This window comes from Pocillopora verrucosa, chromosome 3 (assembly GCF_036669915.1).
Source record: "Pocillopora verrucosa isolate sample1 chromosome 3, ASM3666991v2, whole genome shotgun sequence".
NCBI classification, from domain to species: domain Eukaryota; kingdom Metazoa; phylum Cnidaria; class Anthozoa; order Scleractinia; family Pocilloporidae; genus Pocillopora; species Pocillopora verrucosa.
Window position 1 is genome coordinate 30014067 of NC_089314.1, and position 15380 is coordinate 30029446.

The 15380-nt window shown below is 37.7% G+C and overlaps 1 protein-coding gene across 2 annotated transcripts; it reads right to left on the reverse strand.

Moving 5' to 3' along the window:
* Positions 1–1806: 1806 nt before the first annotated feature.
* Positions 1807–7775, reverse strand: LOC131768838 (microfibril-associated glycoprotein 4-like). 2 transcript variants are annotated; one of them, XM_066164036.1, is made up of 6 exons: positions 7502–7775; positions 5270–5359; positions 4507–4763; positions 4302–4419; positions 3599–3982; positions 1807–3136 (listed from the first exon to the last, which is right to left on the reverse strand). In XM_066164036.1, exons 1-6 carry the CDS (start codon positions 7533–7535, stop codon positions 2871–2873), a joined length of 1149 nt encoding a protein of 382 aa, XP_066020133.1. In that variant the 5' UTR covers positions 7536–7775; the 3' UTR covers positions 1807–2870. The 2 variants fall into 2 exon arrangements, with proteins under 2 accessions (XP_066020133.1, XP_066020134.1); XM_066164037.1 differs by lacking the exon at positions 7502–7775 and adding an exon at positions 6265–6339.
* Between the last annotated feature and the right edge of the window lie 7605 nt (positions 7776–15380).

Sequence of the window (15380 nt, forward strand, 5' to 3'; positions counted from 1 at the left end):
GACAGATAAAAATATCGGAGCCCTTGATAAGGATCAAACCCCACCCACCTCCGCTTCGATAACCGATGGGATGCTTTAAAGATTCAAGCTTTTTCCTGTAGAACCACATTCTATATCCTTCCCTTTCCCCTGCCCCCTCCCCTCTCCCCTAGGCTACTGTTTTGTTTTTACCTTTTTCACTTTTTGATAGGTTTTTATGGAAATACTTCGAATGCGAGAAAAGAGATTTCCAGTTAATCTACCAGTATTACTATGGGTCAAATTTTGGAAAATTTCAAAGATTTTCATTCGCGACCTATCGGACACCAATTTTGGACCTTTTTTTGCAGCGCCATTGCGGGAATTCACGGCCATATAAAGCATAGTATATAGTCTATGGTCTTTGAGTCATACGTCCTCAGACAACTCAGAATTTTTCTTAGTCCCACGCTCGTGACACGACGAAAAACACCTTTCTCTATTTCTTTACCGAGTTCAAAACTTGCCATCTCTTTGATTCCATTTACAAACATGACGCTATTGAATTGCTGATCCTAGCAGTACGCTGGACGCGTGTCCGAGTATGAACTTCGTAATAGACCTCGCTCAACGTGTGGCTCATCATTGGTAGAGCATCGGAGTGTGGAATACGAAGGTCCGAGGTTCGACTCCTCGTGGGAACTCAGAGTTTTTTCTTTGTCCGATGCTCGTGACTATACGTAAAACATCTTTCTCTATTTCATTACCGAGCTCTAAACTTACCATCTCTCTTATTTATTTACATACATGACGCTATCGCCATTGCTGATCCTAACAGTATGCAGGACGCGTGTCATATAAATTCGTTATAGACTTCGCTCACTGTTGAGTCTCTGTGGCTCAGTGGTAGAGCATCGGAAAACGGAATCCGACGGTCTGAGGTTCGATTCCTCTCCCTGAAAGTTTCTAAACAAACCCAAACACAAGAGCCTGCTGCCTCCTAACCTCTGTCCATGGTTAGCTGTAGTCATCCTCTCTTCACATAATCATGCTAACATTGTGCTTATTTTATCTCTTACACTCATTTGTCACTACTCCGACTCCGACTCTAACTTTCTTGATGGTGATGTTTAGGACGACATCGAAACGTCTAACCGCGCTTAGGGTTGAAATGTTTTTTATTAAAGCCTATTCAGTAAATTGATTAATTTATCTTTTCCTTTATTTATTCATCTTTTTATTTATCTATTTGTTCATTCAGTTATCTGATGTAGAGAATTCGGTTTTAAATCGGAAATCGTTCCTAAACTAATCCGTGCTGATTATTAACCCTTTGACCCTTAAGAATGACTAGAAGTTAATTTCTCCTCACATTATTGACCCTGGATCTAACATTAAGGTCATGAGAAGAAAGGAAATGATCACCAACTGAAGAAGCTCTTGATTGTTAAAACAAATTCTCCCTGTCATCATCTTAGGAAATGTATAGAGAGCAGTATGGAGAATATGCATCCTGATTTTAGGGTGTAAAGGGTGAAACGAAGGTGAATCGTTTGAGACTGTCACTAACAAATTTATTGTTGTCACTAGAGCCATGAGTCTCAGAGCGTGGATGGTGGAAAGCTACCTGCAGATTCTTCAGTACCTGGGGCGTGCACCTAAAGATATGGACAAACTCACGTCTAAATTAAAAACCTTACATGAGTTGGACGCCATAGCCGCAGAACGAGCCAAAAGAACAGTCTCGATTTCTTGATTTCGTTCCCCATTGCATTCAAATCGTCAAAAATCGAAAACGTTTTATGTATCAAAGATTTTAATCATTTATAAGTAAATAATGCTGTTATGATTCCTCTTTTAGCCTGCAAACCAATGAACACAAGTGATCCAATACGCCACTTTTGATATATCAAGATTCTAAAATGGCTCCGAGGAGGGAATAAACAAAAGAAATTTCACCTACTCATCCTTACATTTGGTATTTCTACAAACTCAGTTTGTAACATAATCACCTGATGAGCCATATCTACAAAATGGACCTTGGGCGTGCAATATGTTCTTATGATTTAAAGTGCAATATGTTTATCAATAAAAGTGCAAGGTGTACACTAACAAAAGCTAAGAAAATACAAATAAAAGCAATATTTGAAGCATTTTAGAATCATCAACATTACGTTACATTGTACAGTAAAACTTGAAATATTTGTTTTTTCTGATAGCGTTCTTCAGAGTCAAAACATTGGGTAATTGTTTGGGGTTTCGTTGTAGAAATCAAAGGGAACTAGAACTGAATTAGCGACTGGGTTACTCTTCTGATATTGACTTTGAAAAAATGAAGGCTGTGTGATGGCTTTGTGCTCCGTCAAGTGAAAATACGAGTCAAAAATTTAAAGAATCAAAACTTGTATAACCGAGATAGGAATAGTATAGGATGGCCATGATGACACAAGCCCATGAGATTCGAGGATAACTCTTGTGAATTCCTCAAACCCACCTAAAAATTTTATGGAGACTGAGTCTTTTTTGCCGCTGCGCCCAGGCTATATAATGTCTCACCCATAAACCTTGAATTGAGTTCATTAGTTTCTGTTTTTCGAGAAAAGATTAAAGACGCATTTTTTCAGAGCTACTTATGGTTAACTGTCCAACTATGATAAGGAGCTTTCTGTATGTACCGCTAAATAGATTAAGTCATGATTACTATTACTATTATTATTGGTGAAGTGGCCGATTGTACAGAATCAATTATTCCTATTTTGAAAAACGCACAAAGAAGGAAGAAAAATCCTGAACAACGTTTCGCTAAGCTCTGATTTAAGAGTGATTGTGTAATGCTGAATATACTTGATCGAGACACTCGTCTTTTTGGTTAAGTTGGTACTGTATCATTGTTGTGCCATAAACATGACAGTTCAGAAATCCTTTGGTCTTATTTTCATCTCGGTTCTCTTGAGAGAGTAATAATGTCCTTTCCAGTGATGCCAGTTCACTCCATCAGCATAGGTGGAGTGGTTGCCACGAAGATACAGGCCATTGAGATTTGAGCGGTGACACTCCTTGTACCACCAGGCTCCTTTGAACTTAATGGCGCAGTTGTGATCCACATGATCGTCATTCTCTTGATCTCTAGTGGTGAATGGCATACCGCGATGGAAAGCAAGAGAGTCACCAGAATTTCCTGACAAAATGAGCCGCACTATGAGTATTACGTTTGACCAACAATGAGCCGTTCGTAATTCAAAAGAAATCTTAAAATATAAGAGAAGTATAATTTAACAATGATAAAATGGATTAAAAGCATTCTTAGTAATATCTATGATTCTTGTCGATGTTAGTAGGGATTAAAATACTCAATATAATGATTACAATAAATATGTTCGCCGAGACACTCCTCAGATTTGGATTAGTTGGTCAGGTTAACTGCGAAAGATCCACCGACGAATAGATTTGGACTAATCAACGTCCGGTATGCGCTGTCCAGGATTGCATGGCGATGAGCTGAGGTTACTTCTTTGTCTTCCAAAGCTATTGATGTAAAAGATTTTAAGCATACTTACATTACTTAGCTCTCTCCTCCTCCTCCCCTGCCCCCCAACTTCTTAGAATGACTAGATTAGAGGAGACAAAATGACAGTTCTACCTGAATAAGAACCAAGGATCAGCTTGTACTTGTCTTTCTCACTCATAACACCAAACAAGTTATACTCAGCATAAGCTGTGTTTCCTTCAAAGTCTTCAAAATCCACACGCAGCGTGTTATTATCATCTGAGGTCAAGCGGTGAATTTTGTCCAGTCCGAGCCAAAACTCACCACACAGGTCACCAAAGCCACGTTTGTAGTCGTTCCAGTAGCGGTAGAAATCAACCGAGCCGTCCAGTCTCTTCTGGAACACAGTCCATCCTCCACCCTCCGTTGTTTGGTCACAGAATACATCAAAGGCAGGCAAATTATCAGGTTTAATGGGATAGACACCGTCAGCTGGTTTACCCGCGGATTTGTAGATTTCTGCGCAGTTTCTTTTGACTGAAAATCAGTTAAAAAACAAAAAACAAAAAACAAAACAACACTCCTACTTTAAATTGTTTGGATATTGAGTGCTTTTTGTTTGCTTTCCTGACTATTGCTCTGGCTGATAAAATTTGATTCTGAACATTAACAAATACCATTTATTCTTCCTTAATATCTACCAGCTATATTCATTTAAAGTGACCGTACGTGGCTTTTCCTTTTTAGCTTTCATTCAGTGGTTAATATTTTGTTCTTGAAGTCAATTTTGAAACTTTAGTGAGTAACTCCTCGCGTACTACACGAGAGACTGGTCTACAGAATCCAGCCATTTTACCTTCAACTTGGCAGGTTTCTCCAGTGAATTTTTCCTGACAGACACAACGAAATCCTTTATTGGTGAATCCAGCTTGACAGGTGCCATTGTTTAAGCATGGGCTGCTGCTGCATAAATTCTGTTGACAAAAGAAAGTAAGCTATAGTGCAGATCTTCCTTATGTTATGTCTTTAGCCTACGAAAACGAAACAATCTCTTCTGGCACCTCGATTGCAAGATATGTGTAACCCGGATTTTTCACGAGAAGAAATGGAGCATGGTTTTCCTCTGTGGCGTTATTCAACTCGCATTTTTGGTTTCCTCCTGCAACAGGTCCAATATTGATGGACACACAATTGGGCTCCATATAACACATTACTCTGCAACTTCCTTCGTTGGGCACCTCTACACTTATGATGGTGTGATTTTTCATGGTCATGTTTGGTATTGGGTCCTTGAATATGATGTTTCGATAGTCGTCGTCTGTGGTAGGCAAACAAATATATCGTTTAGTTTCCACTCACTCGAGGTACTCTTTTATTTTCACTCATGAGAAAGGCACATTAGACCACTTTCTTTCAAAACTTTACTGCACGAGAACCCTGGCGAAATTTTCCCTAAAGGTGACTGTCATCTCTTGAAAATTAAACTTAGCAAAAATCAATCTTTGATCGTGAATTAAAGCGCGGAAAGAAAATATTAAGGAAAATATCAAGAATATTTTCACAGCGTTCATTACCACCTGTGAATCGTTTGTTTAAATTCATCATTTTGAAACATTGATGCGCAGTTGGTGGGATCTTTTTGAAATTTGACTTTTTTTGTATCTTCTATTTCATATAGAAGACATTTTGGGTTGGATAAAAATTGTCTGCTTGAGGATTATTTGCTTTGATCAGCAGGTAGCATATGTAGTTCATGTAACGGTTTTGAGGAAACGACGCCAGAAAGATAAAACACAAGAAATTTAAAAAGGGATTTATACTCACCAGTGCAACAGATGCATGGTGGGAGAATAATTCCATGGAAGATATAGAGAGTACTAATGATCGGTTGGAGAGAAAACTTGAACTGCATCGCTATAAATAAATAATTGTAAATTCAAGGCAAATACCTTGTTCAGTTATGTAATTGTATTACAACACGTTGTTATACTAACAGGCCTGTGTCATCCCTTGCTCAAAGAAAACTTAGTACGAATTTCTTCATATTAAATATTCATTCTCGAAGGTGAGTTAACAGCTGCAAAAGCCGCAAAAAGAGGAAGATATAATAGACCGGTGTAACGCATTTTGTCTGCATTTGAGTATTTTTTAAATTCTTACTCTACCTTGTAAATTTCATCTCATTCTGATAAGCCATAATATTTTCGAAAGTACCAGAGAAGAACAAAATAGAGCACATCACACTTATCAGAAGTGACAGGAGTTTATCAATATGTTTATTTTCAGCCTGTTTAACTTTGAACTTGCGGCAATTACGTTAAGACCAAGAAACAAATTTTTGCAGACTTGCTACCGGCAAGGGTGTTAGGTCACTTCTGAAATACAATCTTTTAACAATTTATCCTTTTTTATCTCAAAACATTCTCCAATACGATAAAATGGCATTGCACATTATTAACATGAAAAGTTAATTTATAGCAACTTTAAGTACAGAGGCCTAAGTTTTTTATGGCTCGTTTTGCTAATGGTAGTTGAGCATGGTAGTTAGCATTAAACATCACCCGATTTCATCCTAGTTAGACTGGTCGCAAGCATTCTATGACTTTCGGATGGTATTTGAGAGCTTCAACCTAAAAATTTCAAATTTGTAACAACTTTGACCAGAAGGATGTGACAGAAAGCGAAAGATCGTGTGGCTGAATTGACAGAATTTTGCACAAAATTTTCCTCGATCATTTCTGCAATCAGCGCAATTGGTCTGAGCAAGAAAGGCTTAGCCTAAGATATATAGATAAGTAGCTCACAGAGATATTTCTTACCTTCTGAGCGAAAAAGTGTTTTTCGCACTTGGTTTTGTTCCTGAGATTATCAATAGTGAAAACTTTATGGTGTCGTGCTTTCCTTTAATTTATAGAACTGTTTGAGCTTCTGTAACTATGGTTACAAAACAAAACCGCTGTTTTATAGGCCACAGTCATTCTTCCTGTCCAGCTGTTCTAATTGTTGTCAGACATCAGATCATAACTACTGTGTTTAAATCTAAATGACTGGTCTCATCCTAGTACCACTGGATATGACAGTCAATGAAATCCTTCGATGAAAATCCAGTAGAATGTTTTGAAAAACTTTTATAGCACGTCTAACTCTTAAATAAAGCTGCAAATTATTTGGTCAAAACACTTTCAGCGGGACATGTAAGAAGTTTTAGAATGACACTATGTCGTTCTATTTTCCCTGGAGATAATTAAAGTTTTATGATCGGTTTTACGTCTTTCAAATTGAAAATTTATGGAAATATGAACTTTTAGAACTACACAGTGTGTCGCATTTTCCTCCGGAGTTAACCGTGGGGAAAATTTTGTCAAAATTACTCTCATTTTCTTTGACAACCAGGAAGAAGAAATAATATCATGAAAATTAGTGATATTAATTAAAACCCTGAAAAAGCGTCAAATTATAGTTTCAGCTGCTCGCGTGGTAGATAAAAATAAAGTTTCGTGTGACGGCTTTAATATCTAAAACCCTTAAATGCGAGAGAATATCTGAAGTGAAATTTAGTATAAATTTTACGTGACATTGCATCCTCCACTCCGCTCGATCGTTGTAGTGGTTTTGTTTTGGTAATAAAGGTAGTTTTGTTTTGGCCGTTTTGCTTGTTTTAGTTTTGGTCCTTTCGTTTTACTGTTTCGGGTCTTAGTACATGCTGAAATCATTAACGATATCATCACAAACTTAACATTTTGACTCAATATCTTTCCGCTGACAAAAGCGATTTTACTAGAAAGTGCTCAGAAACTTGGAGAAAATGGTCATAAAATGCAAGGGAAGCCATTGGCCTGACTAAGAACATAATATACAGTGTTACAGAGAATGTAATATACTATTACAAATACGTGTAGCACGATACTTCTCATCGTGGGCGAGAAGCTAATTTGCGATGTTGTATTCTTGTTAAAACAGACTGTTATTAACGACAAGATAACTAAGTTCTATCAACTGAGTAGATAATGTAAATTGGTCCCCGTGTCATATAAATCCGTAATAGACCTCGCTCACCGTCGAGTCTCTGTGGCTCCGAGTGGTAGAGCATCGGAAAACGGAATCCGACGGTCTGAGGTTCGATTCCTCCTTCTGATAGTTTTTAAACAAACCCAAACACAAGAGCCTGCTCTCCAGACGGCGGTAACAGGTCTTACTTGAGGAGAGATACCGCCGGTAACCAGCTTTCAAAGAAACCTCTGTCCATGGTTAGCTGTAATCATCCTCTCTTCACATAATCATGCTAACATTGTGTTCATTTTATCTCTAATACTCATTTGTCACTACTCTGAGTGCGACTCTAACTTTCTTGATGGTGATGTTTAGGACGACATCGAAACGTCTAACCGCGCTTAGGGTTGAAATGTTTTTTATTAAAACCTATTCAGTTAATTTATTAATTTATCTTTTCCTTTATTTATTCATCTTTTTATTTATCTACTTGTTCATTGAGTTATCTGATGTAGAGAATTCGGTTTTAAATCGAAAATCGTTCCTAAACTAATCCGTGCTGATTATTAACCCTTTGACCCTTAAGAATGACTAACATCTAATTTCTCCTCACATTATTGACCCTGAATCAAACATTAAGGTCATGAGAAGAAAGGAAATGATCACCAACTCAAGAAGCTCTTGATTGTTAAACTAATTCTCTCTGTCATCATCTTAGGAAATGTATAGAGAGCAGTATGGAGAATATGCATCCTGATTTTAGGGTGTAAAGGGTGAAACGAAGGTGAATCGTTTGAGACTGTCACTAACAAATTTCTTGTTGTCACTAGAGCCATGAGTCTCAGAGCGTGGATGGTGGAAAGCTACCTGCAGATTCTTCAGTACCTGGGGCGTGCACCTAAAGATATGGACAAACTCACGTCTAAATTAAAAACCTTACATGAGTTGGACGCCATAGCCGCAGAACGAGCCAAAAGAACGGTCTTGGTTTCTTGATTTCGTTCCCCATCGCATTCAAATTGGGAATAACCGAAAATTTTAATATATCAAAGATTTTAATCATTTATAAGTAAATAGAGCTGTAAGAAGTCCTCTTTTAGCCTGCAAAGCAATATCACAGGCTATCCAAAAGGCCACTTTCGATAGATCAAAATTCTAACATGGCTCCGAGGCTAGGGGGTATAAAACAAAAGAAATTAATTATTCATCTCTCAACCTCGATGTGATTTCTTTTGTTTTAGAAGCCTATGAGGGAGCCACGTTTGAGTTTTGATTTATCGATTTATTGATTTGTCAGGTATACCAATTCTACGCTGCTTATATATATATATATATATATATATATATATATATATAAATATTATGAGAGGAAAAAAGGGACGTAACTACATTTCCCGACAAGCCTGTTTCGTGAATCGCTTCACTCTTCAGGGGTTTAAACCCCTGAAGAGTGAAGCGATTCACGAAACAGGCTTGTCGGGAAATGTAGTTACGTCCCTTTTTTCCTCTCATAATATTTATCCTGCTCTGCTTCAACGTATTGAGCACTGTTCCACGCGAAAATCGACTTGCAGACTTCCTATATATATATATATATATGTATATATATATGTATATATATATATATATATATGTGTATATATATATATATATATATATATATATATACACATATATATAAATGTGGGGGTAGAGTCTACCTTGGCATAAAGTGCTCAATGCTGTGGTAGCAGAGCTGAGTATATATAAGTGAAAGAATCAAAGAGGACGCATCGATTCTCTGTTACTCTGAGTTTCGCGCCTAAGCGCTCGTCAGACAGAGCCTGTGTCCCCAATTGCAACATATATCGCGCTCTACTCCTTCGTATCGAGCACTGTAAAACGGAAAAATCAATACACAGACTTCCTATATATATATATATATATATATATACATATATATAGAAAGATTGTTTTCCTACAAGCGTTATACGATACTTCTCATCAAGAGCGAAGTCCTAACTTGCGATTTAGTGCGGCTGCTAGAATAACTTAACATAAATAATATCACTTTCAGTGTCGATCGATATGGCTCCTTTGAATGCCTTGACTTTCGTCGAAGATGGACTGGTACAAACTAAATATTGACTGCCGTAACTCCGTCTTGGTGGAGGAATCTTGTTCGTCCACATTACGCCACCAAGTAGGAAAGTAGGATGTGATTAATCGACATCTGACTCGCGATAACCTTCAAAAGTTGGCTTATTATGACTTGTTTACGAGAGAGGTTTAATTAATTTTGTTATGGTTATAATGAAAGTTCTGCTTTCTTAAAAGATTTTTTTTCTGTCCATTGATTTGTTTCTTTTGCTGCAGTTCGCATTTTTACACCGCAAGGAGATTTCATTATTTTAAGAGGTTTCTTCCCCATCAAGAAAAACTTCTGAACCGACAACATTCAATCCTTAACTTTTGATTTATTTTTATTTCATTATATTCTCACCTACTCATCCTCACATTTGGTATTTCTACAAACTTAGTTCGTAACATAATCACCCGATGAGCCATATCTACAAAATGGAACTTGGGCGTGACGATGTGTTCTTATGATTGAGAGTGCAATATGTTATTAATAACAGTGTAAGGTATTTACTTTAACAAAAGCTAAGAAAATACAAATAAAAGCAATATATGAAGCATTTTAGAATCATCGACATTACGTTATCGCATTCCAGTGTACACTACAACTCGAAATATTTGTTTTTCTGATAGCGTTCTTTAGGGTCAAAACATTGGGTAATTGTTTAGGGTTTCGTTATAGAAATCAAAGGTATCTAAAACTGAATTAGCGACTGGGTTTAGTCTTCTGATTAACTTTGAAAAAATGAAGACTTTGTGATCGCTTTGTGTTCCGTTAAGTGAAAATACGAGTCAAAACATATATAACCGAGAAAGAAGGAGCATAGAGTCGTGATGGCTATAATGATACAAGCCATTGAGATTCGAGGATAGCTCTTGTAAACACCAAACACCCACTTAAAATTTTATGGAGACAGGGTCTTTTCAGCCGCTGCCCCCAAGCTACAGAATGTCTCACCCATAAATCTTATATTGAGTCCATCAGTTTCTGTTTTTGAGAAACGATTAAAGACGTATTTTTCCTGAGCTACTTATTATTATAATTATTATTATTATCGGTTAACTGGCCGATTCTACGGAATCAATTACACCTATTTTGAAAAACGCACACAAAGAAGCAAGAAAAACCCTGAACAACCTCGAACATTGCGATGAACCTTTCGCTAAGCTGCAATTTAATAGTGATTATTAAATGCTGAATGGACTCGATCTTAAGTTGATACTGTATCATTGTTGTGCCACGAACATGACAGTTCGTGTACCTCGTGTACCACCAGGCTCCTTTGAACTTAATGGCGCAGTTAATGTTGGTTTTAGAAATGTCGTTATCTTTATCTCTAGTGGTGAATGGCATATCGCGATGCTCAGCAAGAGAGTCACCAGAATTTCCTGACAAAATGAGCAGCAGGATGAGTATTACGTTTGACCAACAATGAACCGTTCAAAAGAAATCTTCAAATATCAGATAAGTATAATTTAACAGTAATGATATGGAATAAAAGCATTCTTAGTATTATCTATGATTCATGTCGAAGATTCTGGGGATTGAATTACTAAATATGATAATGCCAATAAATATGTTTGCCGAGACACTCATCTGAGTTGGATTATTTCGTCAGGTTAACTACGCATGATCTACCAGCGAATACCTTTGGACTAATCAACGTCCGGTGTGCGCTGTCCAGGATTGCATATCGATGAGCTGTGGTTACTTTTTTTTGTCTTCCAAAGCTATTGAATGATATTAAATAGTTTAAACATATTTGCATTACTCAGCACTCTCCTCCCCTCCCCTCTCCTCCCTCCTACCACCCTTTCTTAGAATGACTAGAGTAGAAGAGACAAAATGACAGTTCTACCTGAATAAGAACCAAGAATCAGCTTGTACTTGTCTTTCTCACTCATAACACGAAACATATTATACTCAGCATAAGCATTTTTTCCTTCAAAGTCTTCCAAGTCTACACGCAGCGAATTGTTAACATCAGAGGTCAGGCGGTGAATCTTATCCAGTCCGAGCCAAAACTCATCACGTGGGTCACCAAAGCCATGTTTGTAGTCGTGCCAGTAGCGGTAGAAATCAACCGAGCCGTTCAGTCTCTTCTGAAACACAGTCCATCCTCCACCCTTCGTTGTTTGGTCGCAGAATACATCAAAGGCATGTAAGTTATCAGGTTTTATAGTGTACATACCATCTTTTCTATCCCCAGCTTTGTAAATTTCAGCACAATTTTTTTTCAAGCCTATGAATAAATGAGAAAATTGTAGAATTCGACGCCGCGCACACCAGACACTCGTCCAAGGAATAAAATTTCAATCATTTCTAAATATATACTCCACAATGATCGATTTAAGAATGAGTTTAAATCTACTTCTGACACCAGATTCCAAAAACAGTTAGTAAATTACCCTAATTCCAGTGGTTCATTTAACCCAAGAGGATTTGTGAACGAAAACGCTTTTTATGCTACCTTGCAACTGGCAATTTTCTCCACTGAATCCATGACGACAAACACAACGAAAACCTTTACTGGTGAATCCAGCTTGACAGGTGCCATTGTTCAAACATGAACTGCTACTGCAGGGATTCTGTTGGTAAAACAAAGTAAAGTTCGTGAAACTTTTCCTTACATCAAGAATAAAATCACTTTAGCGCCAAAAAATTAAACAACCTCCTCTGATCAATAACAAAATAAAGCTCTTGTAGCTTTCCCCTTAGACAAGAATCAAGAATAAGATCACTTTAACCTTAAATGAAAAGAAATCATGTGTCCGACTCCTCTCAGGTTGGTAAAATGTGCGAAATTTTTACCTCGATTGCAAGATATATGAAGCCTGGTTTATTCACAAGAAGAAATAGAGCATGGTTTTCCTCAGTGGCGTTGTTCAACTCGCATTTTTGGTTTCCTCCTTCTACAGGTCCAATATTAATGGACACGCAATCAGGCTCCATATAACACATAACTCTGCAGCTCCCCTCATTGGGCACTTCTGCACTCCAGATCACACGATCCTTCATGGCCATGTTTTGTATTGGGTCCCTAAATATAATGTTTCGACAATCGTCGCCTGGGGAAAGCAAAACGAATAGGATTACATACTCGTCCATGCAGGTTATCGCTTACTCGTAAAAATTTCTTATTGTCAATTGGTAGAGAAACACATTAAAGCACGCTCTTTTGCCAACTTACTGCATGAAAACCTTTATTGAAGAGTTTTCTCTGAAGGATATTTTCATCTTTTCATACTTCAATTCTAACAGGAGGTTTTATTTATTCAGCGTAAAGGATATATGTTACGGAAAATATCCGAAAAATAATAATTTTCATGGCGTTAATTACCACACTACAATATCTTTGACTCGTTTGTTTCAATTTATAAATATGCGCATCTTTTAGGGCTTTTTTCAAATACGGTGAAGGAAAACCGTATCCAATAGTCTCCGTATATGTGCCTAAAAGGAGACATTTTGAGTTAGAAAATAAGTATTCGCTTAAAGATTGTTTGCATTGTTCGACGGTGGCCTAGTTCTTCTAATGGATTCGAGGGAGCAGCGCCAGAAAAATGAAACGCAAAAAATTTAATAACAGCGTAGTTATACTCACCAGTGCAACAAAAACACGGTGGGAGGGTTATTCCAAGAAGAATATAGATATTACCAATGATAGCTTCAAGGAAAGACTTCAACTGCATTGCTATAAATTATAAATTAACTCCAAGGTAAGAATCATGATCGTGACCATTGAAAGTCGTCTCAAATTATGAAACTTCCTGTTTTTCTATCGATTGAAATGCTAATAAAGGTCATGCCATTGTTCAGCTATTTCTCCTCAAAGGAACTCTTCGTAATCGCGAAATTTCGATAACAAATACTTTGTTTTATTTGTATTATTGAAAGTATCGACGCCATTCTGCTGATGGGTTTTTTCATTTCCTCTCTTTGGAAAGGTAATCATTATGGGAATTTCTCCTTAGTAAATAAAAATTCATTCATTCAAGGCACAAAAAGAGGAACATCAGCATACAATGAGCCACTTACATAATTTTTGTTTTCTATGCTTCAATGAGCCATTATATTTCATAGTGGAAGAGAGCCAGCTCAATTATCTTACACGGAAGAAAAACACTCTTTTTGTAGAGTGTAGTGAAATATTAAAAGGCTGGTCGCACCTACGCATCCGCATCAGCATATCAAACTTTGCCTATTGTTATGGTTAGGATTTTTTAATACAATGGGCCTTTTGTTATCCATCTTTAGGGACTTTTCTAGTTAGTATCACGAGCTTTTACTCGGCTTGATTCGGATTCATTCGGCAAACTGTCGGCGATGACATTTTTCTCCAGCGGTAGTCTACTTGGGAAAATTTGAACAGACTAACAGGGGGTTAGTCAGTAATTGTCCAGGGTAACGATTGTCATACAGTGTTTGAAACGAGTGGACCGTTAATGTATTTTCTCTTAAAGTAACTTCCTCTGACTTCTTCAGAAGCAAGATAAGCCGTCAGTATAAAATAAATTGGAATTCAGCCGCTTGTGACATAATAGTTTGTTTTCAGTTCATGTTTTCACGGCAAGGGGCCGCGAGTAGCTTGGAGTGATTGAAAATGCGGTCTAGAGCTTATAAGCCAGGACAGGACCGTTTACGCAGGCAGGCCTTGAGGACTGATCGCAGAAGTCTAAATTGTATTCTGCTAAAAATTTCTTCTCGCGTTGTCAATGTTCAACCACTGGCGCGATGAGTATAAAAGAGTATGCAAGCCAAGAAAACAAAAAGGTGTTATTTTCGCACCTTTTTACGTTTGACTGATTTCACTTTTTCCGCTTGAAGTGCGCAGAAACAGCAAACGCAGACAGAAAGGCAAGGTAAAAGGACTTGAGCGGCAGATTGGCTGATGCAGTATGGAAGATGAGATAGGAATATAAACAGTAGCGTCAGGGTTGAGCAGTTTATGGCGATTAGCGGTTTAAATTTATAGAGTTTCATTTTCGCTTGGTCAATGACGGGTGTTGCGTAGTTGGCCGGCAGCACACTCTGGCACATGAATATGATGATTATTGTTCTACTGCTAAAAAAAAAAACAATTAAATAAGATAAGAAAAAAAATTAAGACATATTGCAATGAAGACACCGCTCGATGTCGAGAGTGTGTAGAAAGGCGGGTTGGTTTTGGTATTCTTAGACTATTGTCAGGCTCGCGTTTTTGTTTTTTTTTGGTCTATTGAAGCAAAGAAACCTCGCTGTTGAAGGCAAAACAATAGGTGCAATTTTCGCACCTTTTTCCGTTTCAGTGACTTTATTCTCCGGTTGGCCACAAGTTCTTAAACAAAAAATGTTCATCACTGCATTAGGTGAGTGAAAAAAAAATGGTGACTTGTTTGGACTTGCTTGTTTAAACCGTCGTTTTTTGTTCCTTTTTTTTTTCGAAACGACTCCCTACCTTGCGCGCGCTCACGTTTCTCGTAGATTTGCTTTTTTTTTATCCGCTCACGCGACGCCGTTCAAAAATAAACGGGTCAAAAGGTCTTAAATTTTATCAGAGGTACTTGCATATAAAGGCCTCGTAAACGCAAGTCATAATCACTTTAGATTATCCCTTACTGAGAGAATAGCTAAGAACATGAGCAAGTTTTACGAAGTCTCGAAAGTGCTCGATAAGCGTACAGACGCCCACGGTCGCGTTCAGTACCTCGTCCGCTGGCGTGGCTATGGAAAGAAGAACGATAGCTGGGTGGGTGAAGCCGACACAAACGAGCGCCTTAAACAAGTGTTTAGGACACGCCACCAAGGAACTCTGGGCTTGCTGCAGACCTTAGCTTTGTTAGTGGC

Bases quoted from the DNA above. Each gene is read 5' to 3' on its own strand.
- LOC131768838 (XM_066164036.1), bottom strand. From the start codon at position 7,535: ATGCTCTACCACTCGGAGCCACAGAGACTCGACG. The intron at 5,360-7,501 runs GTGAGCGAGGTC...ATTTATTTATAG, and splicing joins GGAGCCACAGAGACTCGACG to CGATGCAGTTCAAGTTTTCT. The intron at 3,983-4,301 runs GTAAAATGGCTG...ACTGATTTTCAG, and splicing joins AGAAACCTGCCAAGTTGAAG to TCAAAAGAAACTGCGCAGAA.